Source organism: Lampris incognitus, chromosome 14 (assembly GCF_029633865.1).
Source record: "Lampris incognitus isolate fLamInc1 chromosome 14, fLamInc1.hap2, whole genome shotgun sequence".
Taxonomy (NCBI): Eukaryota; Metazoa; Chordata; class Actinopteri; order Lampriformes; family Lampridae; genus Lampris; species Lampris incognitus.
The window spans coordinates 30,043,479-30,071,044 of NC_079224.1; the positions used below are offsets into that span (position 1 = coordinate 30,043,479).

A 27,566-nucleotide genomic window follows, 5' to 3' on the forward strand; every position below is an offset into this window, starting at 1 on the left:
TGAGGAATATGACGGAGTTCAAGGTGTTGCTTTGGCCTCCAAATTCCTCAGATCGCAACCTGATTGAGCATCTGTGGGATGTGCTTGAAAAACAAGTCTGATCCACGGAGGCCCCACCTCGCAACTTACAGGACTTAAAGGATCTGCTGCTAACGTCTTGGTGACAGATACTAGAGGAAACCTTCAGAGGTCTTGTGGAGTCCATGGCTCGAACGGGTCAGAGCTGTTTTAGCAGCACGAGGGGGACGGACACAATATTACGCGGGTGGTTTTAATGTTTTTGCTGATCAGTGTATGAGACATTAAGACATTTTTACCCCTTGTCTGATGGACTGTACGTAGGTGTCATGTTGGTGACATTCATGTGATGGCAGTATACAACTTTAAGCTCCAGAAATAATAACTGTATAGACTCGCAGAACCAACCAGCTGGAGCTGGTAATAAATGGTAGATTTTATTTTTCTGCTGATGTCTGACTCAGTGGAGGTAATTGCTCATCCTTTTAATATCTAACAGCTAGTGTAAGAGTAGCGTTATATAAGGGCAAAAACCTTGTTCATTATAAAAGCACAGCAAAGAGACTAAATTCATTTCATCTAACGGCACTGAAAAATGAGTTCTTTCCTACGGTAGCACTACAAGATGACTAAATGTCCTCTGGCTAGTGTTACTGCAATATGACTGCTTTGTAATGGAACTGCAAAATGACTCACTTGTTCTGCATGACAGTATCCTAACAGTAAAATTATCATGCCATGTAAAAAAAGTATATACGTTTAACTCGTGAAAAGTTTTTGCCAGACTTCCTATGCAGTAAGTGAACTCTGTTCATGAAGATGAAGCACTCATCATCCTCTCCTTTGTAGGAGACATCAAACGCCACAGAAACCCTTTGAAAACTTTACGATGGGCCACAATTCATCTCCTACACAAGTTATTACATCATTGTTCATAACTTGAGTCCTGACTTCGACGTTTAGTTTAATATTTCATTTTCTTTCCCCCCAAACTAAGAGCCTACCTTCTCTTTGGAGTTTGGCTGCTCTACATCTGTACGTCGCTCTGTTGAAAGAAAGAACGTGTTAGACGGTTCTGCGAAAAGGAGTGAGAGAGGGAAGAGACATCAAGAGACAGTGAAATAAAAGGATGATGAAAGAAAACAAGTAAACAGCACAGAAGTAAAATGCACATTTTTTAGAAGTAAAAGAAAGAGAGAAAGTCTGCATTTTCCATAAATTTATTTTAAAGGAGTAACATTGCTTATTTGGGTGTAAAGGCATGAATCGGTGGTACGAAGTTTCACAGATGCGCTATTCATTTTCAGTGACAGATTGGCAATGGCAAAGAATTTCGTAAGGCAAAAGAGTGAGTAAAACTTCCATCCATCCATGATCGAAGCCGCTTATCCTAATTAGGGTTGCGGGATGCTGGAGCCTATCTCAGCAGTCATTGGGCAGCAGGCGGGGAGACACCCTGGACAGGCTGCCAGTCAATCACAGGGCCGACACATTCACACCTAGCGACAATTTAGCTGCACAGGCCCACTGTCATACATAGTTCTCATTGGGAATGGACAGAGTCTGAGGAGACATGTTGATCAGATCAGGAGGCGGGAGCTCAGCGAGATTTCTGAAATAGATCTCAGTACACCCAAGGATGTGGGTTTCCCATCCCCTGTGGAGCCAGAACAAGTGCAGTCCCCTGAGGTCAGTGTCTCTGACCCTCCATCAACCTCTGCGGATGACTCTGAGAGTGGCCCACCTAAGCTGGAGAGTGAGTCTCATCTGTATTACAGGAAACTCCACTCCTGAGGCGCTCTACCAGAGAGAGACGCCAACCTGACTATTATAGGCCCTATTCTTTGGGGTCAAGATGATGAGTACTACTAAAAAAAATAATAATAATGAAAATAATACAGTAGGACTGTAGGACTTTGTGTGCCTCACAGCAAGGGCGGCACAGTGTGCAGTGCGATCGCCTCACAGCAAGAAGGTCCTGGGTTCAAACCTCGGGGTTGTCCATGTAGGTCAGGTGAATCAGCCATACTAAAATGTCCCTTGGTGTGAGTAAAACTTGTTCTTGTGAAATTGCCACAATGGTGTACAACACAAACTTTAGGATTTGTAAGGGATCTGTGTGAGAAACCTGCCAAGTCACAGTCTTTGCATGTGAAAACTTACTCAGCTAATAAAATTGATTCTGATTCAACATTATCCGTATAGGTAAATCTGATGGGATTTTGACCCCTTACTCTGGCAAACCTGAAATACACAGGGACTAAATCCCTTAATTTTGGCAGTGTTAATGCCAGGCTTTAGCAACTGAGATAAACAGAGGACTCCTCTGCCCCACAGTGGGTTTTGTTTAATCTCACCTGTACGGCCTGTGTGCATCTTTTGTTTTGTTTTTTTTACTTCAAAATAAATAAACAGATAAATAAACCCCAAACATCAATTTAACTTGCTCTAAAATTACCTTGCACCACTAAGTCGATGTGGGCGCTCTCCTGTGTCTTCACTGTTGCAGCATTCCCCTCTTTCTCAACTTCATCACTTCTGACCGCCTCATCCTTCTTCCCCTCATCCTCAGCCCCCTTCTCCGTCTCTCTCTGCTCCTCCTCAAGGTCTCTTGGTCCAGGTCTGACCCGGGTTAGGCCCAGTTTCGGGCCCTGATTCTGGTTCTGGTCCAAGTCAACCACCTGCAGAGCGTCGGCTATCAGGCTGGACAGCTGATCCAAATCTTGGGGGGTGAGGTGGTCTACGTCTACATGCTGCCGGCCCACATTCGCCAGAACTTTCTTGATGAACCTCTCTGGGTTTGGGGGAGAAAAAGGGGATGAGCAAAAGGGGGACAAAAGCGAGAGAGAGAGAAGAGAGAGAGAGAGAGAGAGAGAGAGAGAGAGAGAGAGAGAGAGAGAGAGAGAGAGAGAGAGAGAGAGAGAGAGAGAGAGAGAGAGAGAGAGAGAGAATTAGAGGAGGAGAGGGTAGCAGGGAGTTATCAGGTAAAAAGTGGTTGGTTGAAAGGTTTTCGAGGTCAGTGAGGAGGAAGTGATGAATTAAGCGGAGTGTGGAAGTTGAAGAGGAGGAGGGCAGATGAGGAGTGAGTGAGGTGGGTGAAGAGTGGGGAGAGAACAAAGGGAGAGGAGTTGAGGTGGGAGAGGAGTTGGGATAGAGGAGAATAGTGTGGAAGGTGGAAAAGAGCAAGAGAGGAGAGGAGGGAGAGACAAAGTGGAGTGGGCAGTAGGCATCCTGGCAGCTCAGTTAGTGAAGCACCTGATTACAGTCACAGGTTCAACTCTCACCAAGGAACCTTTGCTACATGTCTTCCCTTACTTTCCTCACCCTGTGTGACCTGTTTATCTCTACTGCCCTGTCAAATAAAGACTAAAATGTAAAAAAAAAGAGAAATATATATATAAAGAGGAGCACTCAAGGGTGAAGAAGATAATTTAAGACGTTGGGGAGGGTATGTAGGGTGGAGGAGTTACCTGTATGGAGTGTTGAATAGTAGAGGGAGTACAAACCAAGAAATGTAGGTAATGGAAGAGTTTACAGTTATCCTGACTGTAAGGGTTTACAGTTTTATTTGCTATGAATATACATTTTGTGACAGGGGTCGAATGCCAGAGCTTTTCTTGCACCTCCCCTGATTGACTCTCACTTGTTGCACATCTTTCTGTTTTCAACTGAGGATCAAAAACATACCGTCCACGGAGGTAAGAGGATCTTTAACAGTTGACCCTTGACCTCCTCCCGTCTTCAGAAGCTGGTCATTTGAGGTCTCTTTCTTCAGTCCAGAACTTTCCACTCCGTTGCTGAAAAAAGGTCTCAGGTGGGGGGACGGGGCCTCCTGGTTTCTGGGGTTTCCCACTTCACCCTGCAGGGACAGCTGTCCAGAGAGGTACTGCCTCAGGGCAGCCATGAGTAGGTCTCCTTTGGCCTCTGTACTGAGGAGGTTGGTGGCCAGTGGCCTCCCCTGGCGTGACGGCTGGAAGGAAGAGAAGTTTGGAGGTGACTTTTGACCCTCATCTTGTGTCCCCTTCGAGCGATAGTAGTCCAAAGGGAAGCCAGATTGAAAACTCTGAAAAAACAGACCAAAAAAAAATCCACTGGGTACTAATTTAGCTTCATCAATATCATTCCTACTGTCACTCTTAAAACTGACCTTTTAAATTGGCCTTATCGTGAAGGTTAGATCTTAATATTTCTAATTATTTATTTTCTTCTGATTGCTTTTATATATTTCATTGTGTTTAATTATCTCGCAATTATGTTGTTTTGAATTCTTCTATTGCTTTTGGCATTCTTGTCTATCTACATAGTCGTTTCTAATCCTACAAATAATTGCTGTTGCTTTTTACCAAATGAAGAACTTTTTGAACGGCCTTTTTTTTAAATGTACCGTATCAATATTTATTATTAGCAGACAGCTTGTGTTATATTCATGTGTTCAATGTCTGGTTTTATATTTGACGTAATTAAATTGTGGTTTAATATTAATAACAATAAGGGGAAGCGGGAGATGAACAAGTAGAAGGATATTCTTAATTAAAAAGGTGCTGGTGGGGAATACTGATTGAAGAAGTAGGATGAAAACAGTCTGTGTACTTTTCTTGACAAAGGTACAAAGTGCTGAACAAGAAAAGAAACACAATGATCATATAAACAAAACCATCAATCACCGCATGAGGCGGAGCTGCACCGTCTACTCCTTTAATGCACACCTAGCGTAACAGAAAAAAATAACAGCCACATTATCATGACAATGTAAACAGAATAATGGTTAAGATGTGACATTTGTCTTCCTCAAAGCAATAGTTATTATTAATTGTCAATGATTTGTATGGACCAGACCCCTACTGGTAAGTGCCAGTGCTGGTCAGCAGGGTTTCCTCTCACTCACCAAGCTTTTTTCAAACCATCTGCATGACGAGCTTTATTCACTTATGGGTTTATATGACACTACAAAGATCAATGTACATTAGATATATTTCACATTTTACAAGTTGCATTTTGCCTACTTTCCCCTTTACATTATGTGCATGTGATCCATCATGTGAGTAAGTACTGTATATATTTTTCCTGTAGATGAGCATATACTATATTTTAACAATACACTCAGTGACTGTAAAACCCGCTTATATTGAGATTGAAGTGTCCCGCCTGTATCGAGCACAGTTCTGGGCAGGGGGGAAAAAAATGTCTCTCTCACTACATATCAGTACTTATATATTGTATATATTTACATATATATTTACATTTATCATTTAGTTATTTATTATGCATTATTATGTATTATTATCATTTATTATTATTTAATCTATCTTATATTTAGTGATATTTACATATTACTATATATCAGTTTTTAAGCCTATTCTAAGAGTTCTCCTAATATTTAACTTAGCTTAAATACGGTTATACAGGACTGAGTCACTTCATTGGAGGGGTTGCCTATATCTTCATCTAACGTGTGAAGGGGGAGTTGACTATGTGATACTATATTCATGTGTACATTATATTCAATGCAACGTGCTTTGGGTGTCTAGAAAAGTGCTACATAAATGTAATTATTATTATTATTAATATTATTATTATTACTGTTACTACATATATATATATATATATATATATATATATATATATATATATATATATATATATATATATATATATATATATATATAATTTTTAGTTTTAATAAACCGAACTAGACTAGAGACTCTAAAGCCTGTGCATCTTCTTGGGCTCTCTAGACTTCAAAACAACCGCACAGCGAGACAAAGACCTCTCCCGTTCAACAACACTTTGTTACCTTCACCCCCTGTGACTGACAAGACGGAGGGCCAATCACGCAGAGAGTTATTAATTAGGGGAGTGAACTCCTGAACTCGCAGCTGGTATTATCTCGGTCATACTGGGCATGCTGGGAGAAGCTGTCAGTTACAATGGAGGATGAACAGTGATTCACTGAACAGAGGAGATGCTATTGGACACCCCACCATTGTGAGTGTGTTGTGGGTATGTAGTAGACGTGTGTGTGTGTGTGTGTGTGTGTGTGTGTGTGTGTGTGTGTGTGTGTGTGTGTATACACACGTGTGTAAGGGGCTCTTTTTTTTGTTTAAAAGCAGGTGTTTGGCTGTCTGTGGAGAAGCTGGGGTAAAAACAAATGCCCCACCTGCTCCTCCCAAATCCAAAACTAAGGCAGGGCTCTGGAAAAGATGGCAGACAGTGATCTGTAAGATGATCATCCTCAGCTATTTATTCTACAAACAGTTCATACATTCATTCATAACTGATTTTTGGTTAACCTTTCAGACTCGAACATTTTCTTGCTATTTCGCCCTCTGGTTCGATTCCCTGGACTTTAGAATGACCCGTCCTGGGAACTCAGATGAGCAAATTCTGTGCCATAACTTTTGTTCTTGTTTTTTGCCTCCCCCCCCTTTTCTCCCCAATTGTACCTGTCCAATTGCCCCGCTCTTCGAAGCCGTCCCAGTCGCTGCTCCACCCCCTCTGCTGATCTGGTAAGGGTTGCAGACTACCACATTTCTCCTCCGACACATGTGGAGTCGCCAGCTGCTTCTTTTCTCCTGATAGTGAGGAGTTTCACCAGGGGGACATAGTGCGTGGGAGGATCACGCTATTCCCCCCAGTTCCCCCTCCCCCCTGAACAGGCGCCCCGACCGACCAGAGGATGCGCTAGTGCAGCGACCAGGACACATACGGCATCCCACCCGCAGACACGGCCAATTGTGTCTGTAGGGACACCCGACCAAGACAAAGGTAACACGGGGATTCAAACCAGCGATCCCCGTGTTGGTAAGCAACAAAATAGACTGCTATGCTACCCAGACTGTGCCATCACTTTTAACACTCTTAAAAACTTTCTGTCCGCCTAAGATAACATGTGTCCTCATAAGATAACATTGTGTCCTCATTCTCATACAGTTGATTTTTAAATACTTTATTTTACATTTTTAAATACTGTAATTTTTCTCAGTTTTAATTGTGTTCTTATTATTTTTAAACATACTTTTTGTTGTGTATTTTAAGCAGCTTTTACAGTTGATTTGAAAAAAAATACAATATAAAAGTTTAAAAAGTGGACTTGTGACTTGGAAGATAGAATATCATAATGCACCAACTCACAGGAAAAACTATCTAGAAAGGACAAGACAATTAAAGTTAATGTGTAATATTCCCTAAACATCTCATGATGAGATGCCCATGAGCAAGACTCCTAATCCCCAGTGCTACAGAACCAAAGCTGCTGAGGGGGAAACAGCAGAGGGCAGCTTCTAAATGTATGAGTAGAGAGAGCAGCGATGCATGCATAAATAAAACCAAAACGGCACACGTGCTCGGAAAAAGTCTTCCAAGATTAAACATATGTCAAAAAAATCCCAACCATCCAGCCTGGAGCTGAGTGGAGAGGACCAGATAAGAGGAGGAGATGCACCCCAGGAATCCCTTACCTTGCTGGGGGTCTTAACGCTGGCTGGGGAGGGGGTCTTGGGGAGAAGGCCCAGGCGCTGGAGATACGTCTGCAGGTTTCTGCTCAGCTCCACATCCACAGGCTTCACCCTCTGGTCCAAAGGGTCCACAGCCTCCGCTACCAGTCTGGAGAGAGGAGGAGGAGGGAGAGAAGGTGAGGAAAAGAGCGATACTGTGTGTGTGTGTGTGTGTGTGTATATATATATATATATATATATATATATATATATATGTGTGTGTGTGTGTGTGTGCTTATTTGCGCTTATCTAACAAACCCTCCCTGTACTCCATACTACCTTGTACTTTCAGAGCTACTCATAGGCACAGAAACATCCTTTTGTAGGAGCCAGCTGAAGATAAAACATCCTCATGAAAAGAAAAGACTGAAAACTGCGTCAAAGAATATAATTTGTTTCTGTCCCAGGAGTTTGCATGCCTAAACTAAAGGATGGTGTTGAAATAGGGTTTCAATTCTTTCCAAAATTAAAGTTGACACAACTCTCTGAGTCACTTCATTTCACATTATTGTGAATTATTGCCACTCAGGACCCAAGTTGTTAATGAGAAGTTCTTATACACTATCAGTCTAGTTACCTCGGCGCAGCACATACTTTAAAGCGGCACCAGGTCAACATCTTTTATGTCATCCATCACAAAGACAACTGAAAAGCTTTTTTTTCATCTTCATAGCGCAGCAACGAGCAACATGTATTTATTTACAAGCCATAGTGAAAAGACTATCATTGAAGAAGAAGAACTATGTTCACATCTGAGGTAAAGTAAAAATTGCTATACTTATGTGTGTCCCGTTAAGAAATTTCTATATTTTCAGCAAGTTTCATGCCTGGTGGTAGACAAAATACATCATGGAAACTAGGCTTCCAGATATCTGATCTGAACAGCAATTTTGTCATTCTCCCATTATGTGTTAAAACAAAAAAGTTACTTGGTGCTGCTTTAAAGCAGTTTTTTCCCCTCTGTTTGTAAAACAATATTTGCTAGAGTTTGTCTTTATTACATAGTACAGTAGAGAGACAGGATGTAGAAGATAGAGAGGAAATTACACGTTAGCATTTGCAAAGGTCCCGATCTGAACTCCAACCTGGGGCTTAGTCAATCAGCCTAATATGGACAACTCGTACTTCTTTACTGTTCCTGGTGGAGCTATTCAGAAGACCCCAGCAGACATCTCTTCCTCTCCCCAAGAGAAACGTTGGTCACAGCCATTCATCCAGTCAGCAAGTAACTGTACAGCTCTGCAGGCTAGACCATCAACTACAAACCTCCAGACTTTAAGGTGACCCCTTCAACATCTCAAGACCTCCCTATTCGTCTAACAACCACATCATGGCCACTTCATCTTTCTCCATCCTGGTGACCTGACCACCAACTGCCCACCCTCGACGTAAATGCCATCGTGTTGCCTCCTCTTTCTCCTGTACTAATGTCAAACATTTGACATTCGAATGGAATGGATACGGCTGACTCTGAGATAAAAATTAAAAACTGTGACGCAAACGCTCCATTTCACCGGAGTCATTTGCTCTTTTCACTTTATTTCAGGCTTTATGATGAAAATCTCAAATGCTAAACTTATAGGGGCCCAATGCATTTGAGCTGCGAGTCACTAAATACTTACTGTAGTTCCAAGTATCACTGTCCCCCTGAGAATCTCTTTCTTTCTTGAATGGGAATACCACTGAACATAGCATTCAGGCCACGTGGGACTACAGCACTGAATTAAAATCAATACTAATGAACTTCACCGAACTGGAATTGAACCGTAGGGTATTCAAACTCAAAAATGTAAATACAGCATGTATGTGTAGCGCTATCTATCCCTTTTAACTGTCAAGGACAACGCTCCTGAGTTCTCTATACAACTCGGTATCCAATAAACTATTGAAGTATGCTAACTTCGCTTCTCATGTGTTTGAAGTATGTTCTAAAGGCTCTAAATGTCTTACAGTGTCATCTGGTAACTCCAACTAAAAAGGTTGACTACCCCTTTAAGGCGCTTAAATATGGCATATGACCCCTTTAAGGCAATCTAACATGGTCTACACACCTCAATGTGTCACAGAGTAACATATTAAAATGGTGGACTAGCCCTTTAAGGTTCTAAAATATGGTGTATTAGCCCTTTAAGGTTATATACTATGGTCTACACATCTCTGGGTGTCACTAGGTTACTTCCAGTAAAAAGGTTGACTAGCCCTTTAAGGTTGTCTCAACATGTCACTTACCATAGCCTAGACACCACAGGTAAACACACATGAATAATCCACACTCACACAGGTACATAGAATTATATATACAAATGTATTATGAGTAATAATTATTAGAATGAATGAAAGTAATAAGCCTCAATGGCTAACAAGCATCTGCATTCATATACACACAAATGAATCAGACCAACACATTAGCATACAGCTCAACAACCCTATAACTAAGCCGGCAATAAAAATAAAAGAAAGTCAACCCCCATGTTATGTATGCACACATCGACAGTGCTGCATTTGATTTTGTGCTGTTCTATTGTGCTGGGATCGATTGGTGATGCCTGCGGGCTCTGGGTTGTTTGATCGGGTCTGCCTTTGATGCTGTGTCAGTCTAAATAAAGAATGCCACGGAGAGGTTGTGTCGAGCGACAGCGCTGTGTCCTGACGTGATTTCTAAATACAATATTGGCGACGAGGATGGCTGATATCTCTCTCCCACCACCTGCCCCCTTCCTGGCATTACCTGGCGAGCCTCCGGTACCATGGACTCGCTGGCTACATAGTTTTTAAAATTACATCATCGCCTCAGGGCTCGACGACGTGAGCCAGGCTAGGAAGACGGCTCTGTTGCTACACTGCTTGGGAGCAGAGGGTCATCGTGTGCTCGGGTCTCTGGGGAACGTCACAAGCTTTGCCGAAGCTGTGGGACTTATGAGCACCCATTTCGCTGCTCCACAGAGTGCCCTCCTTCGGCGATTTATATTCCGTCAGCGACACCAACTGCCTGGTGAGTCTGTGCGGCAGTACGTAGCTAATTTGCGAGGGCTAGCTAGCTCATGCAAGTTTGGCGCGCTTCAGGACGAGATGGTTCGCGACCAGCTAATCGAACACACCAACAACGCAAAGGTGCGTGAGACTCTCCTGCTGGAAAAAGACGATCTGCTGCTGTCCAGAGCAATTACCATCGCACTACAGGTTGAGGGAGCAGCTGAGTGTGCTGCTATGCTAAATACACAGCAAGTGGCCACCTCCAGTCAAGCTGCCAACGACTCCTCCCTCTACTCACGGCTGCCCCTCGGGACGCAACCCAACCAGAGCGAGGCGGGCGCCGACTCCACTGGGGACGTCTTGCAACTGCAACGACGGCGTTCTCGGCCCCGCCCTCAACAGTCCTGTGGTAACTGTGGGTCTCGGTCTCATGTTTCAAGGGCTCAGAACTGCCCTGCCCGTGGCCAGACATGCCGTAGCTGCGGTAAGCACAATCACTTTGCCAACGTCTGTCGATCTTCCCCGGCTGGGTCAGAGGGCCACACCCCCCAGTCTTCAACTGCCGTCATTCACAAGGTGAGCTCTGGGCCAGTGTCATTCAAATCATGCACAGTCAACATTAATGATGTGTGCATCCCCCTGCTGTTGGACACCGGTGCAAGTGTGTCTCTCCTGAATGTTGATACCTACAGTCAATTTTTCGGTTCACTGCCACTGTCCGCACCCTCAGCTGTCCTCTGTGGGTATGGTGACTCCAGAATCGATCTGGTTGGCTCTCTCCAACTGACTGTCCGCTATGGAACCAAGCTGGTGCCCAATGCAGTTTTTCATGTGGCATGCCGTGGGGCCAACCTGATGGGCCTGGACCTGTTCTCCGCTCTGGGGTTCTCCCTCTTAGACACAAGGGGGGCAGCAATCCTGACTGTCGCCACACCTTGGCAGCAGAAGTGGCCATCGCTGTTTATGGGGCTGGGCTGCCTCTCCGCCTTCACCCATCAACCTCTCCTCAACCCTGCTGTGAAATCTGTCATCCAACCACTGCGCCGCATCCCATTGGCTCTCCGTGATGGGGTCTCCGCCGAGCTGCAACAACTGCTGGAAGCTGGCATCATTGAACCGGTGGACGCGTCACCTTGGGTCTCAAACCTCGTGGTGGCTAAGAAGAAGTCGGGGGGCCTGCGTGTCTGCGTCGATCTACGTGCAGTAAATAAGGCAGTGGTCCCTGATAAGTATCCACTGCCCACCTCAGAGGACTCACTGCTCAGTTCTATGGCTCTGAGGTGTTCTCCAAGCTCGACCTCAGACAGGGGTACTTACAGGTGCCCCTCCACCCCAGCAGCCGAAACCTCACAGCCTTTGTGACACATGCAGGAGTGTTTCGCTACACCAGGATGCCTTTCGGTCTCAGCTCCGCCCCTAGCTGCTTCCAGAAAATCATGGTCTCCGTGCTGGCTGGCATACTGGGCGTGGCCATTTATCTGGACGATATAGTGGTACACGGGCCCACCAGTGAAATCCACGACAAGCGCCTTAACATGGTCTTCGCAGCCCTGTCCAAGCACAAGCTAACTCTCAATGCTGAGAAATGTGTCCTCTCTGTGCCAGCCATCGACTTCGTGGGGTTCCGGCTGTCAGCGAGCGGTGTAACTCCACTACAATCCAACGTGGACGCCATTCAGGCCATCCCTGAGCCCAGCTCGGCCGCCCAGGTCGCCTCCTTCCTGGGTATGACAAGTTACTACCTGAGGTTTCTTCCCCAGTACTCTGCGACCACAGCCCCCCTGCGCCAGCTGCTGTGTAAGGACGAGCTCTGTGTCCTGACGTGATTTGTAAATACAATACCCCAGTTGCACGCCTGTTTCTTTATCGGGTACGGTGGGATCCTAAACAGCCCTCTTCGCTCCCCTTGGAAGCCCGCACATCCAGCTTGTACTCACAAAGAATGAATGCTCCTCTTCGTCTCGCGCTTCCCGCCGCAGCGCAGCAGCGAACGTCAGGCAGGCAGCCATCCTAGCTAACTGGCTAGTTAGCTGTTAGCACCATCTCACGGTCGAACCGTGTGCTCGCCTCGGCAGCACAACACGGCAACAGACGACTCCTTCTGCATCCCTCGATGGTCGCATGAACACAACACTACACTGTAACTGATAACGTTACTTCGCTAAACTAGAAGACGGCCCGACTCACTGTGGGGCAAGCCCCTTACCGCATCCAGTCCATTCGCGCGTCTTGCTGTGCTAGCAAGGAACACCGACTGGCTAGCTCGCTCCGTAACGTCACTGTGTCCACATATGGGACTGACGAGTAGTCAGTTTGTCTCCCCAGTCCACACAAACAGTCCCGGGATGGGTCTCGGTCAGACACCCGCACACATCACTATTCACTCAACTTCAATTACATTTCTCTCACTGCAAAATAGCATATAACAACTCGACATCAAACTGCTCCGTTTTGCTCGCACAAGGGGCGAGTGACCTCCTTTCTCTCCCAGTTCAGTCTGCTCGCGCTGACGTTCCCCGCTGCCCTCTCAACCAATCACATTCAAGGTAAGTTACTCTCTCCACAGCCAACCAGTCACAACAATGGCAAGTTTTCAACAATAAAAGTAAATGCATTTCACATCGGTAAACTGTTTTGCAGAACAATATCAACAATATAATATATTCATATTCAAAAGGTAAACAAAATAACAAACATAGGCCAAACTCTTATCTAATAGTGCCAATATAATATATCTAAGGCCTATAATTTAACCACAGGGTTACATATGTACAACTGAAATAGGCAGGCGCAGGACAGACAGTAACACGTATACAGAAAAGTAGAGTCTGCACACTCCTCCCCCCTTTTTCTCCCCAATTGTATCTGGCCAATTACCCCACTCTTCCGAGCTGTCCCGGTCACTGCTCCACCCCCTCTGCCGATCCGGGGAGGGCTGCAGACTACCACATGCCTCCTCCGATACATGTGGAGTCGCCAGCTGCTTCTTTTCACCTGACAGTGAGGAGTTTCACCAGGGGGACGTAGCGCTTGCAAGGATCACGTTATTCACCCCAGTTCCCCCTCCCCCCTGAACAGGCGCCCCAACCTACCAGAGGAGGCGCTATTGCAGCGACCAGGACACATACCCACATCCGGCTTCCCACCTACAGACACAGCCAATTGTGTCTGTAGGGATACCCGACCAAGCCGGAGGTAACACGGGGATTCGAACCGGCGATCCCCATATTGGTAGGCAACGGAATAGACTGCCAAGCTACCCGGACGCCCTGCGCACTTTTTCTAACGCTTCCATAGGGTGTTCACTGTTATGTCACATCCATCCCACATCCAATTCAAACCAATATGCAGTACGGTATATCCCACCTGACGTTAGAATTGTAAACAGGTTCAGCCTCCAGCGGTCTGTAGGGAATCCTCCTCAGCTTGGACAGCTCTTTGGACAGGACCTGCTGGGTGGTGTCGTCCTCCCAGGTCAGACCTGCACAAAAAGCCAAGCAGAACCGAATGGGTTCGGACACAGAATGGCTGAAAATAAAATAATTCTGTATTTTCAAAGCAGACTCACAGCTTTGAATATGACTTGACTGAAAAATTATGTTTGGTGTCACCCAAAAACAAAAAACAACCATGGTGTAATGCATAACAAATCTGTTTTGAGATCAAATGGAATAACATTCCCCTAAAATACTCTTGAACAGTACAAAGAATTCAAAAACGGTGCTCAGGTACACAACTGAAAAATACTTGGCACAGCTTCCCACCAATCTTTTATTCGGTGGAGAGTTTTGATCAGCAAAGCATATGTATGTATGGGTCTCCATGAAAGAAGACCATTCCTGCACACACTGTTGCTGAATGTGTGGCAAATCTGGCTAACATAAACCATCCAGCATCACAGATGACAAGGGCAAACAGCAACAAGTTTGCCCAGCCTGTTATTCACTAAATCAGACACAGATAAGATCAGACACTATGCTGTTTGTTGTTTTTATAGCAGTGCGGCTTGTGTTTACACGGATGCCAAAAAGTGACAGTCACTTATGTCGTTGGATAACTTGAAGAATACATAGAATACAAACGGTATCAAGACATGCCTGCAAAGAATCCGTATGGTAACTAAAAGATCACAGGGTTGATCAAATATGCCCATCCCCTTTTTTGGGGGGGGGGATTCCCCCTTTTTTTCCCCAACTGTATCCGACCAATTAACCCACTCAGGCACTAGTGCAGCGACCTGGACATATACCCACATCTGGCTTCCTTCCCACAAACATGGCTAATTATGTCGCCCAACAAAGCCGGAGGTAACACGGGAATTCAAACCGGTGATCCTCAAATTGGTAGGCAATGGAATAGACCGCTACGCTACCCAGATGCCCTGCTATCCCTTTTAATGTTCCCTTGAGCAAGACAAGACTTGAAGCCCGCTTTGCTGTGGGACCTTTAATCCCTCTTTAACCTCTCTATTCAATTCTCCGCTTGGTTGTGTGCCTTACAGGAAAATATGCATGCAATATGAAGACTGAACACTCTTTTAAAAATTAATTAATTAATTAAAAACTCAGCAGAACCAGCATAAGGATGTTGTTGAAAAAGAGAGAGAAATTAGCTGAGCATGCAGGATTTTCCCTGAACTCATTAGGTCACCCATTGTAAGAAGGGACTTGGTGGCAGCAGACCGTCCTCAGAGACTTTCTGCAGCTACTGGCTGCAACAGTGACTAAGCAGAACCTCTCTCCCTCCTCTGGGTTTCAGCCAGGGTAGAGCAGGACAAACCTGACTGGCTAACTGGACTTTCATTTTACACCTTTTTTTTTTTGCCGTTGCCTCGAGGCTCTACAACAAAACAAGCAAATACTGGTTTAGAGTTTAAGAATCAGTGGCCTTGGATCGATGACAGAAGATGTCTGAAATAGTCCTCTGACTCAAAAAGGAGGATGGCTGATGGAGAGGTGCCAGGTAAGGAAACGAGGTGAGGAAAGACTGCACAGATACTTTTCTTTCTTTTTCTTATGTTAACATGTATTTTGTCAATATGACCCCAAAAAAATCTTATAATTTGAACTGTTACTTGTGCATAATGTACAGTGTTATGCTCAAGTCTTGGATTAATTTACATTGAGTTTTTCTCTAAGGTGTACTGATGTTTATGTTTATGGACCCCAGTAAGAACAAGTACATCGCTCTGTAAAATCAGTATATCTACTCCATTGTCATCTGGGCAAATTCCTGTACATTCAGTCAACAAATTAAGATACTCTTGATTTTTTTTTCAGTAGCAAAGGAAAACTTATTTCTTTCAACACAAGAAATTTAGTCACCTATTCTTTTACATTTGTGTCTACTTCTCATGTGTAAGGTGTTAAATATTTTCAATATTAGGGACTTTCTTAAAAGTGTAATTTCTATTATAAGAGCAGAAAACAAGGGTGCCCAGGTGGCTTGGCGTCTATTCCGTTGCCTACCAACACTGAGATCCCGGTTCAAATCTGGCTTCGTCGGGCGTCCCTACAGACACAACTGGCGGTGTCTGCAGGTGGGGAGCTGGATGTGGGTATGTATGCTGGTCGCTGCACTAGCACCTCCTCTGGTTGGTCAGTGCACCTGTTTGGGGGGGAGGAGGAACTGGGGGGGAATAGCGTGATCCTTGCATGCGCTACGTCCCCCTGGTGAAACTCCTCACTGTAAGGTGAAAAGAAGCGGCTGATGACTCCACATGTATCGGAGGAAGCATGTGGTAGTCTGCAACCATCCCTGGATCGGCAGAGGGGGTGGAGCAGCGACCGGGATGGCTTGGAACAGTGGGGCAATTGGCCGGGTACAATTGGGGGGAAATAGGGGAACCCCCCCCCCCCCAAAAAGAAAAAAACACCTTTATCTCTACTCCAATGTCACCTAAACAAATTCTTACTGTACTGGGCAAACAAAGAAGGAACAACAACAAACAACAAAAGCTTTATGTCTTACTTTTTACTATAATAAGAGAAGGGCGTGCCGGGCAAGCTTAATACGTTCCCTGTTTGTGCCTTAAGCCTTTTCACTGTGACAGTGGTACTTTCTTCGTTATCACCGTGTCCCTGCAGAAACGTCACCGGGACAAACTCCTCTATATCTGTTGTATTCGGCAAATGAATTGACTATCTTTCCATATCACTGACTAAGCAAACACCATCTCCCTTACCCCAGCGTGCTAAAAAGGACATGCTCGGTAAGTTACTCCGGCATCCCCGTCTGTTTCTTGTGCTTGACATGCATCCGAGCTTGGCATTTTGGCAACCAAACAGAGGAGTGGGCGCCGGCGCCAGGGCCAGATGGGGTAGCGGAACAAAATGTTACCCAAAATATGGCGATACAACACAAAGCGTAACATGAACAGAGACATTTGGCAGATGAGCGACGTCGTCCATGAAACGATACAAGTGAACACAGTCTGTGATTCCAGATGCGATACTGCAGTCTGGGCAATGCTGAAAGATGTGAACACTAGAGAGGAGATGCACACATGCACAAACACACACACACACACACAAAGATACTAAATACTCCACACAATGCTCCCATAATGCACAATTTGTAATGATGACAATAAGGAGGATTGTTAGTAGTACTAGTAGTAGTACTAGTAGTACTACTACTATTACTACCAGAAATAAAAAGGGTAGCAGTAATAGTAGTTGCAGAAGTAGTGGTAGTAATATTGGTTCAAGTAGTAATAGTAAATATTGAGTACAAGAAGTAGTAGAAGTAAAAAAGTAGCAATAATAGTAGTGAGAGTAGAAGCAGTAGTAGTAGGTGTAGTTATGGAAATAGTAGTGGTAACTGTAGTAGTAGATGTACTACTACTAAAAGTAGTAGCAGAAGTAACAGTAGTTGTATTAGTGGTACTACAGAAGTAGTAGTAATGCCGTCATAGTAGTAGTAGTAGTAGTAGTAGCAGCAATGTGTGTAGTAGTAATAATATTTAGAGGATTATTAGAATTATTACCATTATTGTTAGTTTGATTTTGATTATGGGCCAAAAATTAATTTTATTGATGTCTTAGATACAGATACAGATGTTGACAACTGCACGTAATTAAGACCTAAATCGTGTTTTTTGAGGTGTAGATAAGTCTTTATACATTCTACCTAATGAAAACTATAAATACAGGACAACATTTCAAAATGGCAAAGATAACTTCCTCAAACTGCTTTCAAAGACATATGAACAAAAAACTTGTGATGTTGCCCTCTTTCACTTGAAATTTCCCCTCTGCTGCATTGTGGGCCCCCCCAATTTGAGATGTGGTACCAAAGTCAATGAGCAAAAACTAAAAAGTAGATTCCAAACTGTCAGAGTCAGAGGTGTATCTCCACAACTCCCAATATAGAGACACACACCTCTTTTACCCAACCCATTCTTTAACCACTAAATCAGCAAATTTCAAATGCATGTACTGAGTGCAGAATAGCTGAAACCCAATATTACCCTTCACTGCTAGAAGTTTCCCTTTCCTTTTTTTGTTTTTCCATAATCCTCTGAGACGCTATGTGGGCAAATAAAAGGGTTTAGAGGTCAAGGGGCAGTCTGGAACAGCATGCACTTGGGAAGAAGGGCAGTGGATTCAGCAGGTCTCTGGCTTTAAGGGTACTTTGATAGGGATTAACATGCTGGCTTTTGCAATGACCTCAATCTGTATAGCTACAGGTCACAGGACAGTGTCTGTCATCACCAGATAATATGTTCCATCAATAATCTGGTCTTGGAGTAGTAATGGCAGCAAGCGGTAGGTAATGGAAAACCTGTAAAAGTATGGTACACAGGTATCTTTTTGAGATGAAAGGCGCATTCTGAGGTGTGATTTACCCAAACATTTTCACGTTAAAATAAATCTGAACCACAATGTACACCGGTCTACTTCAGTGTATCTTGCTGAACGGTCTACACATCATTGACGTCTGTGCCGCTCACTGGCTGGAGCATTGCAGTAACACTATGAGGGTTATGGGTACTATTCCCCATTTAACTCAATGGGTAGAGTATGACACTAGCTCTATAAAGGTTAGAGATTTAATTGGTTACATTTTTGAAGCATATCAACAGTGGCTGAAAATACCTAATGATTAACTCAATTTCACTCCTAAATCTGAACCTTTCTCCAAATCATTTGGCTTCAATATACCCAGCCTTTTACTCTGTGAGTTCTGAATAATTCAGGACCAATACATCTTTTCCAGACCCGAGCCAAATGAATTATGATCCCCAATGCCACGAATCAGACACGAGCCTATCTTTAACAGCTGCAAAGCATGTAAGGCCAGCTTTCGCCATCAAAAAGCCATAAAACGGAGCCTTTAACAGCCGCCATGATGGCTCAAAACACAGACGCTAGCGGCAGAGAAACAGATGGCATGTGACACAACAGGTTAATAAACTTTAGAGCCCCTGCCAAGATAATCACAGTCACTTTATTTTTTTATTTTTCCCCCTTTTTTACAACTGCCACCGCAGCTGAAGGTTGTTGGATTGTTGGGGGTGAAAGGAATGTGGAGCTCTGGTGTCTAATTTGTCCATGCTTCACAGGTTGAGTGTCCAAATGAGACATTATGGCACAAAGAGCCATAAGATGTTGGATGTGGATTAAGCTCTGCAGGTGTTTTCTTTTACAATGTCACATAAAAACTTTGTAGTTAGCACTGCTGCTCCACAGTATAACGTTCCCGGTTTTGATCTCAGGCCTTCTGTGGGGAGTTTGCATATTCTTGTGGTGTTCATGTGGGTTTCTTTGGGGTTTTCCCTGTTTCCTCCCACAGTCCAAAGATGTGATGCATGTTAGGTGAAGTGGAGACTCTTCGTGCCCCACAGGCAGGTCCATGCTGTGTAAGTAGTTTAATGTGTAGGCCTTTCGATGGACTGTCAAACTGTGTAGAGTGCTTCTCTACCTTCCTACTCAAAAGTGCGGTTACATTTTACCCAAGTCGACAACAGCAATGCTCGTTGCCATAAGTGCAATAAAACCCTTGCAGGTAAGGGAGGCAATACAAGCAATGTATCCAAACATCTGCTGACCAAGCAAAACATAAATATGCACAAATTTGCAGGGGTTTTTTTCCATCTTTTTGGCATTTTTTTTAAACTTTTTTTTTAACCTTTATTAGACAATGACAGTGAAGCGGCAGAGAGGAAATGGGAGAAAGAGAGAGGGGTACGACATGCAACAAAGGTTGCCAGCTGGATTCAAACTGGTTGCATGACCATGTGGCCATGTGGCATGCATGGTAACCATTTGGCCACGGGGGCCAAATGAGGGGTTGGGCCACAAAACATGGTAACACCAGACCCATCAGAATTCCAATGCAAACAGTCCCTGGCAATGGACAGGGCATGAAGCTCACCAACTCGCTTTGCAGATGCAACAGCGAGGAGAAAGGCAGTCTTATCAGATAGCTATCTGAGGTCAGCCCATTCTAGGGGCACAAACGGGGGGAACAAAGTTTTTGGGATGATAGGAAAATCCCATGAAGGCAACCGCACAACATGTGGGAGCCACAACCAGAGAGCACCTTTCGATCATCCACCAAAACATGTCGAGCCGAGACAGCAGCAACATACACCTTCCTCGGGCGCTGCACGGCAGCTGCCCACTGCGCCTAGCTACACAGCTAGGATGGGTTAAATGCAGAGAGTAAATTTCATTTGTATGTATGTACAAAATGACTAATAAAGAATATTCTATATTCTATTCTCCTTATTGGTAGAGACCGAGAGCCCCTTATCCAGCAACATCTGCAAGTATTTGTGCAATGTAGGTACAGAGCAACGCTCTTGGCCCACGTGTTAATCCTTGCACCAACTGGAAAAGAGTTTCCACCTGATGGCATACAATGCCCTAGCTCAGGATGCTCAAGCATTAAGTATTGTCTGGACCACAACCTGCTTGCAAGAACTCAGCAGCAAGCCTGGCAACTCTGGGGCCAAACATGTTGCTGAAGATAATTCAGGTGAAGATGCCAAACACGCCCCCCAAATCAGGGGCAAAACATGTTGCAGAAGACAATTTGGGTGACGATGCCAAATGCCCCCCCCCCCCCCCAAACTGTGACAGAAGATTGTGTCTCAGTGGGAGAGGCCTGGGCACTCAGTTGAGAAGCAGATGGATCACATGAAACCATATTCTCCCCAGCCAGTATGGAGCCACCAGCAAGCAGCACTGTGTGCTTGCATCTATCTAGTCTGTTAAGTGTCACATGAGTAGTGGAAGCGAAGAGAAGGCATAAAGGGGGCAGTCTAGCCAAAGGTGTGCCAGCAGGTCCTGGTCCAATGGACTGGTTGGTTCTGAGAGGGAGAACCACAGCGGACAGAGTGTCAATGTTTCTGAAGCAAACAGGTTGACTTCCACTCTGCTGTACCTCTCCCAGTTCATCTGAACCACCATCAGGTCTCTGATTGCCCAGAAGGGGCTTTTGGCGGGAAATCATGTCTGTGGCCTCATTATTCACCCCTGGCAAAAGCATTGCCCTGAGACTTGCAAGGCAAGGTGAGGCCCATTGAAGGAGCCTCTGAGCCACCCACAGTGACTGACTGGGTTTGGAGCCCCCTGATGGTTCACATGATAAACTGTTGAAGTGTTGTCTGACCGAAAAATGACATGTTTCCCTTCCAAGAAAGGGGTAACATGTCTGAGGGCTAAGTGTACTGCACAAAGTTCCAGCCTTTGCAGAGGGCTCCAGGTCCCCCTGACTGCCCTGTGCTTCCACACAGTCCCCCAGCCTGAGAAGGAGGAATCTCTTACTGCTATTTCTCAGTGGGAGGGAGGTGAGCCCAAGGGAACACCGTGGCATAGATAAGCCTTGATTCTCCAGGGTTCTAGAGACCGATGGCACTGGCTTGAGACCATCACCATCCTGCTTTGGTGCCTCTTGGAGTCAAGGCCCAAACCCAAACCAGATCTGCAAAGGGCATAAAGGAGCCCTAAAGGGATTATGAAATTTCCCACCTGATGGCCAAAGACCTCAGAGGGTTGTTGACAACAGTCATTCTGACCCCCTTGAACTTTGGGAGCCAACGCCTTAACTGGATACTGTATCCTTTGGAAAGTGTTGATAACACCCAAGGATCCAAACTTAAGTCCTCCCAGTTGCTGAGATGCTGCAGCTATGCAGCCTCTGGAGAATGGAATGTAGCTCCAACTGATAGGTTATGAGGCTACACGCACAGGCGCTAAAGCGCTGATGCTAGCTAATGCTAACAACATACACGGCCTGCTTATTTAGACATGAGTATTGCTTGCATCACCCGGGTCATACATGTGACTTTGTTGGTATTATGTCTTGACCTCCTGTGCATGCTTGCGATGCATATCATGGTATTGCATACTGTCTCTGGTGGTCGGGAAGAATGAAATAGAACATTACAAACAGGCTAATAAATAAAAGCTAGCTATGAATATATTTTGAATAATTTGACAACTCTTCGTAGAATGTTAGGGTGAGGCTGTAGCCACCATGCCCCAGCCCACTCCTTCTCAGTCTACCACCAATCCCAGCCAAGTCTAAAGTCCCTTTATGCTAGTAGCTAGAGAAAAATAAACCAATTCGCTTCTTAGTCATTTGTCTTTATTCCCCTGAAAGAGTCTAAAAGAGCCATGAAGAATATTGATAAAGAACCAGAACAATAAGCAGTATCAATAAGAGTAGTAGTATGAAATTTGAACAAAGCTCATCTCTAGAAGTGAGTGAGTCATCAGCCCTAATGGAAAACATGAGTTCACTCCACCATTTTGGGGCCAGACAAGAGAAAAGTTGGGACCTCAAACTCAGCCCTTTTGCAATGGACACAGACAGTACTCGTCCATAAGTAGAATAAAGAAGATGAGGAGGGGTGTATGTGTTAATATGGATTTGCAGGTAAATCGGCACAGTGTCTTGAACTGCCCAGAAAACCAGTTCTATGTTTTGAACTGAAGGCTGGCAGCAACTGGGAGTCAGTGTACGGCTACAAAGAATCAGTTCCGTTCAAGATCCTTGGAACCGTGGTGCTATCTAGCGAACCAGCCCGTGTTTCTACCAGTTTTGAGTGGAACCATTGTAATCAGGGATGTGTCATCAATGAAGGATGTTTCACAATGAACATAGTTTATTTTAAAATTGCCATAAGATTGATGTAAAAATCATACACCCAAGGAGTTCTTTTTAATATGCTTCTTTATTTAAAAAGACTGCTGCATTTTGAAATGCATCAGTCAATATTTACATCAGTTTGATGGCAGTTTTAAAATATAATTTATTTTAATTAGCACCCCATCCCACAGAAAACAGTTTTTTTTTTTGCACCTGCATCTAAAAGAACTTTGCAGTTTTTTATTATTTGTTCTTGTGTTCAAGTGTACCCAGCCTTGGCCAACTCTTCAACTGGTTTGGCATACAGCTCACTTTTTCTTTCTTTTCTTCTAGTTCTTACTGAAACTCAGGAGATGATCAAATCGTCGCATTGGGTTTCATCGGCAGACCACGGCATGCTCTTTTTTTCCGATGATTTCTCACTTGCCTTCTCCTCCATTGTTGCCTTCTCCCTCTCTCTTTCCAACCTGAAATATGACACATCCACAGATGTCATCACGGTTCCCACTTCAGGTCCGACTGTTTATTGGTTCCATCTAGGAACAAACTTTTCGGGTTCCAAACCAATTTATTTCTGGTCTAAATGCTCTGAACAGTTCAAAACTTGGTGTGCAAACTGGAACGGAACTCCTTCCATATTGGTGGAAAAGGGGTGTACATCTTGGATGAAAACCAAGAACACACTATTGTTGAGGACTCTTTGCAGTGGTTGGACTACATAGGCTGAGAGACAACAGCAAGAAGTGAATCCTAACAGTATAACTGAGAGATGACTAGGACCTGGGCCAGGAGCTGCACAGCATGCTCTGCTAAGTACCATTGGATCTTTCAGATGTCATACCGGAGTGAAGTGGCTGAAATGGGAGCAAGCCACAATGTGGTCCGAAGATGAGAGCCAGTTGTCGATCATCACCCTGAGATTCCTTGCAGATCTGGAGGGAGTTTTGGCAAGCCGGATCTTGAAGTTCCAGGGATGTAAGATTTAGCAGGGATGAACATCAGCTTAGTTTAGGACAAGTTAAGATGGAGGCGCTTTCCTTAATCCAGACAGATATTTCAATGAGGCAAGCAGAAACCCCTGCAGACACCTTAAGAGTTGTTGCTTGCCTCACTGACAGAGCTATACTTTTTGTCATAGTATGAAATGCAAATTGTTATCTAATGTGAACATACAAAGAGGTAAATTGACACCCAAAGTGACTTCCTGTATGTTTCGTGGAACTTTTGCGTAGTCAATACATCTATGGACCAATATCACCATGGAAATTTCAAGTCAAAATTATTTAACAGCCAGGTAAATAGTAAACATACTAGGAATTTGTCTTAGTGGGATGCTCAACACACAGAAACAAAGAATGATCACAAAGTTTGAAAGACAAAAAGCTTGAGGGTATCTGAAATCTTTTCGTGGAATGTTATCTACTTGTTTTATTAGAATACTTAAATTAACATTTATTGCAATCAGAGAATGAAGAGGTTCTGATTCCAACTGCCTTTGAGGTATTTCAAAACAAGTCTACAGTCCCTTTAAGATGGTGCATTTAGCAAGGGACACCAAGAAGGGTTTTGTTTTGTTTTGTTTTGTTTTAGCATCATATACATAACACAGAACTGTACAATCCCAGCTCCAGGCTAATTGCAGCTCCGACCTTGGCGAGTTGCCTTTTCAGCTGAGGGGGGCTTGCAACCACATCTGCAGTTTGAGGAGAAGGTGGATATGGGTATTGGATCTGTGTGGGCGACTATACGAGGGTTGAAGCAGGCAGCAATGGCTATTTGAATATTCTGAGGCCATTAGCGCTGTGAGCAGTTTGTGTGTTTTCACAGTACGGGCGGGGGAGAGCAAAGAAGACATCAACAGAAAGAGAATAAAAGAAAGGTTGAGGAAAAAGGAGAGAAAGGGAGATGGATGGAAGGGGTGAACAGATAGAATAAGACAGAGTGAGACAGGAGAGCGAAAATGGTGTGGGGGAAAGGGATGTAACAATGTGGTGGAAATCTGTGTTTCTTAGATAATAAAAGAGGGCAATGGGAAATTTGATGATGAGAGAGACAGATAAGAAAGAAAGCGATGTTAAGGTGTTTACGTACTTGTGAGACAGAGGGAAAAGGTAGAAAAGAAAAAGAAAATAAGACAAACATGTAGGAGCATGGTGTGTAGAGGTGTATAAAATAGGGAAGACAGAAAGACAGACAGACACCAGCATCAGAGGAAGAACCGTTATCTTTGCATGGATGGGCAGAGGGGGAGGTTGGAGGGTTTGAAATGCAGATGCATTAGCATCTTTTGAGTTTTGTCCTCCTAATGGCTTTTCCAGACAGCCAGGGTACATCTCATTAGCATAATTCATTTCACTTCAGAGCTCTTGATAAATGCTACCAAGTTCATCAGCACTCTGTGAAACCGGTATATTTCCTCAGCTCTCCCGCCGAGTGGCGATTCGCCAAATTAAATCAGAGTTTTTATTTATTTTCAGTGGAATGCACAACATCTAGCAAAAGAAGGCTCAGAAAGGAAGAACAGAGAACAACTCAGCCGTGTGAAAGGTCGCTTTCAACTACTCAAGATGGTTTTCCAAAACGTTGTTGTTGTTTTGCTTTTTCTGACAATATTCTTTTCAAAGTGAATAGAGGGATGAATTGGTAGATAGAGGTCGACTCTGGGGGCCAATGGCTTGGTTATTTCAGGGGAACCTGAAGTCCTGTCATCAAGGGGGAGATTGCATGATGAAAGCCAATGTAATCCAGGTCGAAGCAGCAGCGTGTTACTGTTAACAAGGTGTTTGTCTCCTCCCAGTGGCCAGAGACAGTCAGGGCAGAATAACAACGGGAAGCCGTGTACTGTCAGGATGACATCACGACTGGCATTTTTTGTGGCTTTTTCTGAAACTCTTATTAGCAGCTATTCACAAATATGTGACAGAAAAGGTAGAGAAAACAAAGAAAGGTCAGAATCGGACTATTTGAATGTAAGAGATCTCTGATGAGTAATCACCTTTAATTTTTACATGATTTCACATGACGAGGATGATGATGATGATTCAGGGGCAGACAAGCTGCCATTTTTCAGATGCTTTTAAACCAACTACCTCAAAGTACCATGAGCATTTTTAAACGCGAATCAGATCTCTACTACGATAGCTATTAAACATGTCTGTGGTAAACTCGACCACAGCCGGGGTTCTACGGCACAGAGAAATTGAAGTCTAAAATGCAAAAAGCCAGATCAAATAGTTGAAAACCTCAAACGTCTGGAGATGGGGAGAGAGTTGCATGCATTATGCGTCTCATTATGTGGCTCTGCTCTCTCTCTCCGTCTCTGGTGTGTCTCTTTTGTGGGTGCGGATGCGTTTTAGTCTGCCCCAAGTTGGATGACGCTGACGCGGCGCGGCTGGTACACACCCCCACTCCGCCACAAAGTGAATTTAATACGGTAGTGTAATACCACATGCACAGGCTATTAGTGGCTGTTAATTCCTTTTTCTTTTTTTTTTTGCACTGTGCCCAGAAACATACACCCCATAAACCTTTACGGTACTAAAATGCAAATTAGATATTAAAATATTACTCTCTTATCTGTGTTTGATCATTTTGTTTTCATGTGTCTTTATGCTGCACATCCCATCAAGATAACTCCCTGCTATCTGTAAATTTACTTGCTCAATAAATTTACAGGGAACAAATCTTGCTGAGGTTTGTGCCATGCTCTGCCCATGGACCTCAACAGGGAATGGCGCCTCGTGCTGATCTCTACCTGCTGAGCTGCAAAGACCCACATGAAGCAGTTCAAAAGACTAAGATGTGACTGGCGGAAAAACGGAATGATGAAACACACCAAGCCAACAAAAAGAGACAATTTTTGTGACCCTTCTACCAAAATGAAAAAGATTTGTCTCCGACTTGCTAAAATTACGCTGAAACCCAATTTGTTGAGTGCCCTCAACCCTATAAAACGATGCTAGAAGTCAGTCTGCGGAGTGACTTGCATGAATTTCTGTGCGAAATGTGTTTTTGGCATGTCTTAAACCAAATCCAAGGTCCTATCCGCTCTGTATCATTTGGGTTAAACTGTTGAAAGGTTGTGTCTGTGTACCATCGTCACCAAGACAAACGCATTGTACTTGGTGAATAAAGTGAGTGCAACTCCGACATTCGCTCCCGTTTTCTCCTCTGGTGACTTTCTCTGCAGATCTGACATTTGGGGTCCCCGGGGAGCTAGTGGGGGCGGTAGTAGTGTTGGGATAAATAAAGAATTTGTGTGCACAGTACAAGAGCTGTGTGTGTGTGTGTGTGTGTGTGTGTGTGTGTGTGTGTGTGTGTGTGTGTGAGTGAGAGAGAGAGAGAGAGAGAGAGAGAGAGAGAGAGAGAGAGAGAGAGAGAGAGAGAGAGAGAGAGAGAGAGAGAGAGAATGCAACAGTGCCTTTGTATAAGAGACTTGTGTGGGAAGATGATCCAAGCAGTCAGTGTGTTTGGGTGGATGTGTGTGTGCGTGCGTGTGTGTGTGTGTGTGTGTGTGTGTGTGCATGTGTGTGTGTAAAACAGTACCTCTGTTGGAGAGTTTCTCCAGCAGCATCCTGAAGCGTTGCGCCACAGACGGAGAGACGTCGTAGGTGTACGCCTCCTTCACCGGAACTGAGTGACACCTCCCGAACATTCCATCTGGGAGCAAGGAGAGGAGCACAGGAGCATCCATGTGTCAATCACATTCACCCCGCAGCATTTTTCTCTTTGTATACATTAAGCTACGGCCCCGAAGATTTACGTGCAACAATCCTTAAGATTTACATGCTAACAATTATCCTTTCTGACACTGACGTTTTTAAAGCAACAGCTAATCCACAAATATCTACATCACCAACGTGTTTGTGGTGGCTCATTTTAACGGCTACAGGTTGCCTGTGAAAAACGGCATGACGTATCATTTAACGTCTTCACCACAGAAGTCGAATGCGGAATAACAAGACAGGTAACTGTCAGCTT

General features: G+C 44.3%; 1 protein-coding gene across 1 annotated transcript in view; it reads right to left on the reverse strand.

The window, feature by feature from the left end:
• The window catches only part of LOC130123944 (receptor-type tyrosine-protein phosphatase N2-like), a 269,323-nt gene that overhangs the window by 196,345 nt on the left and 45,412 nt on the right, over window positions 1–27,566 (reverse strand). Inside the window, exons 3-8 of the mRNA XM_056293277.1 lie at window positions 27,132–27,245; window positions 13,851–13,965; window positions 7,476–7,620; window positions 3,706–3,988; window positions 2,477–2,812; window positions 1,023–1,063 (exon numbers count right to left, since the gene is read on the reverse strand). Coding sequence (XP_056149252.1) covers window positions 1,023–1,063; window positions 2,477–2,812; window positions 3,706–3,988; window positions 7,476–7,620; window positions 13,851–13,965; window positions 27,132–27,245 — 1,034 coding nt within the window. The remainder of the gene's footprint in view (window positions 1–1,022; window positions 1,064–2,476; window positions 2,813–3,705; window positions 3,989–7,475; window positions 7,621–13,850; window positions 13,966–27,131; window positions 27,246–27,566) is intronic.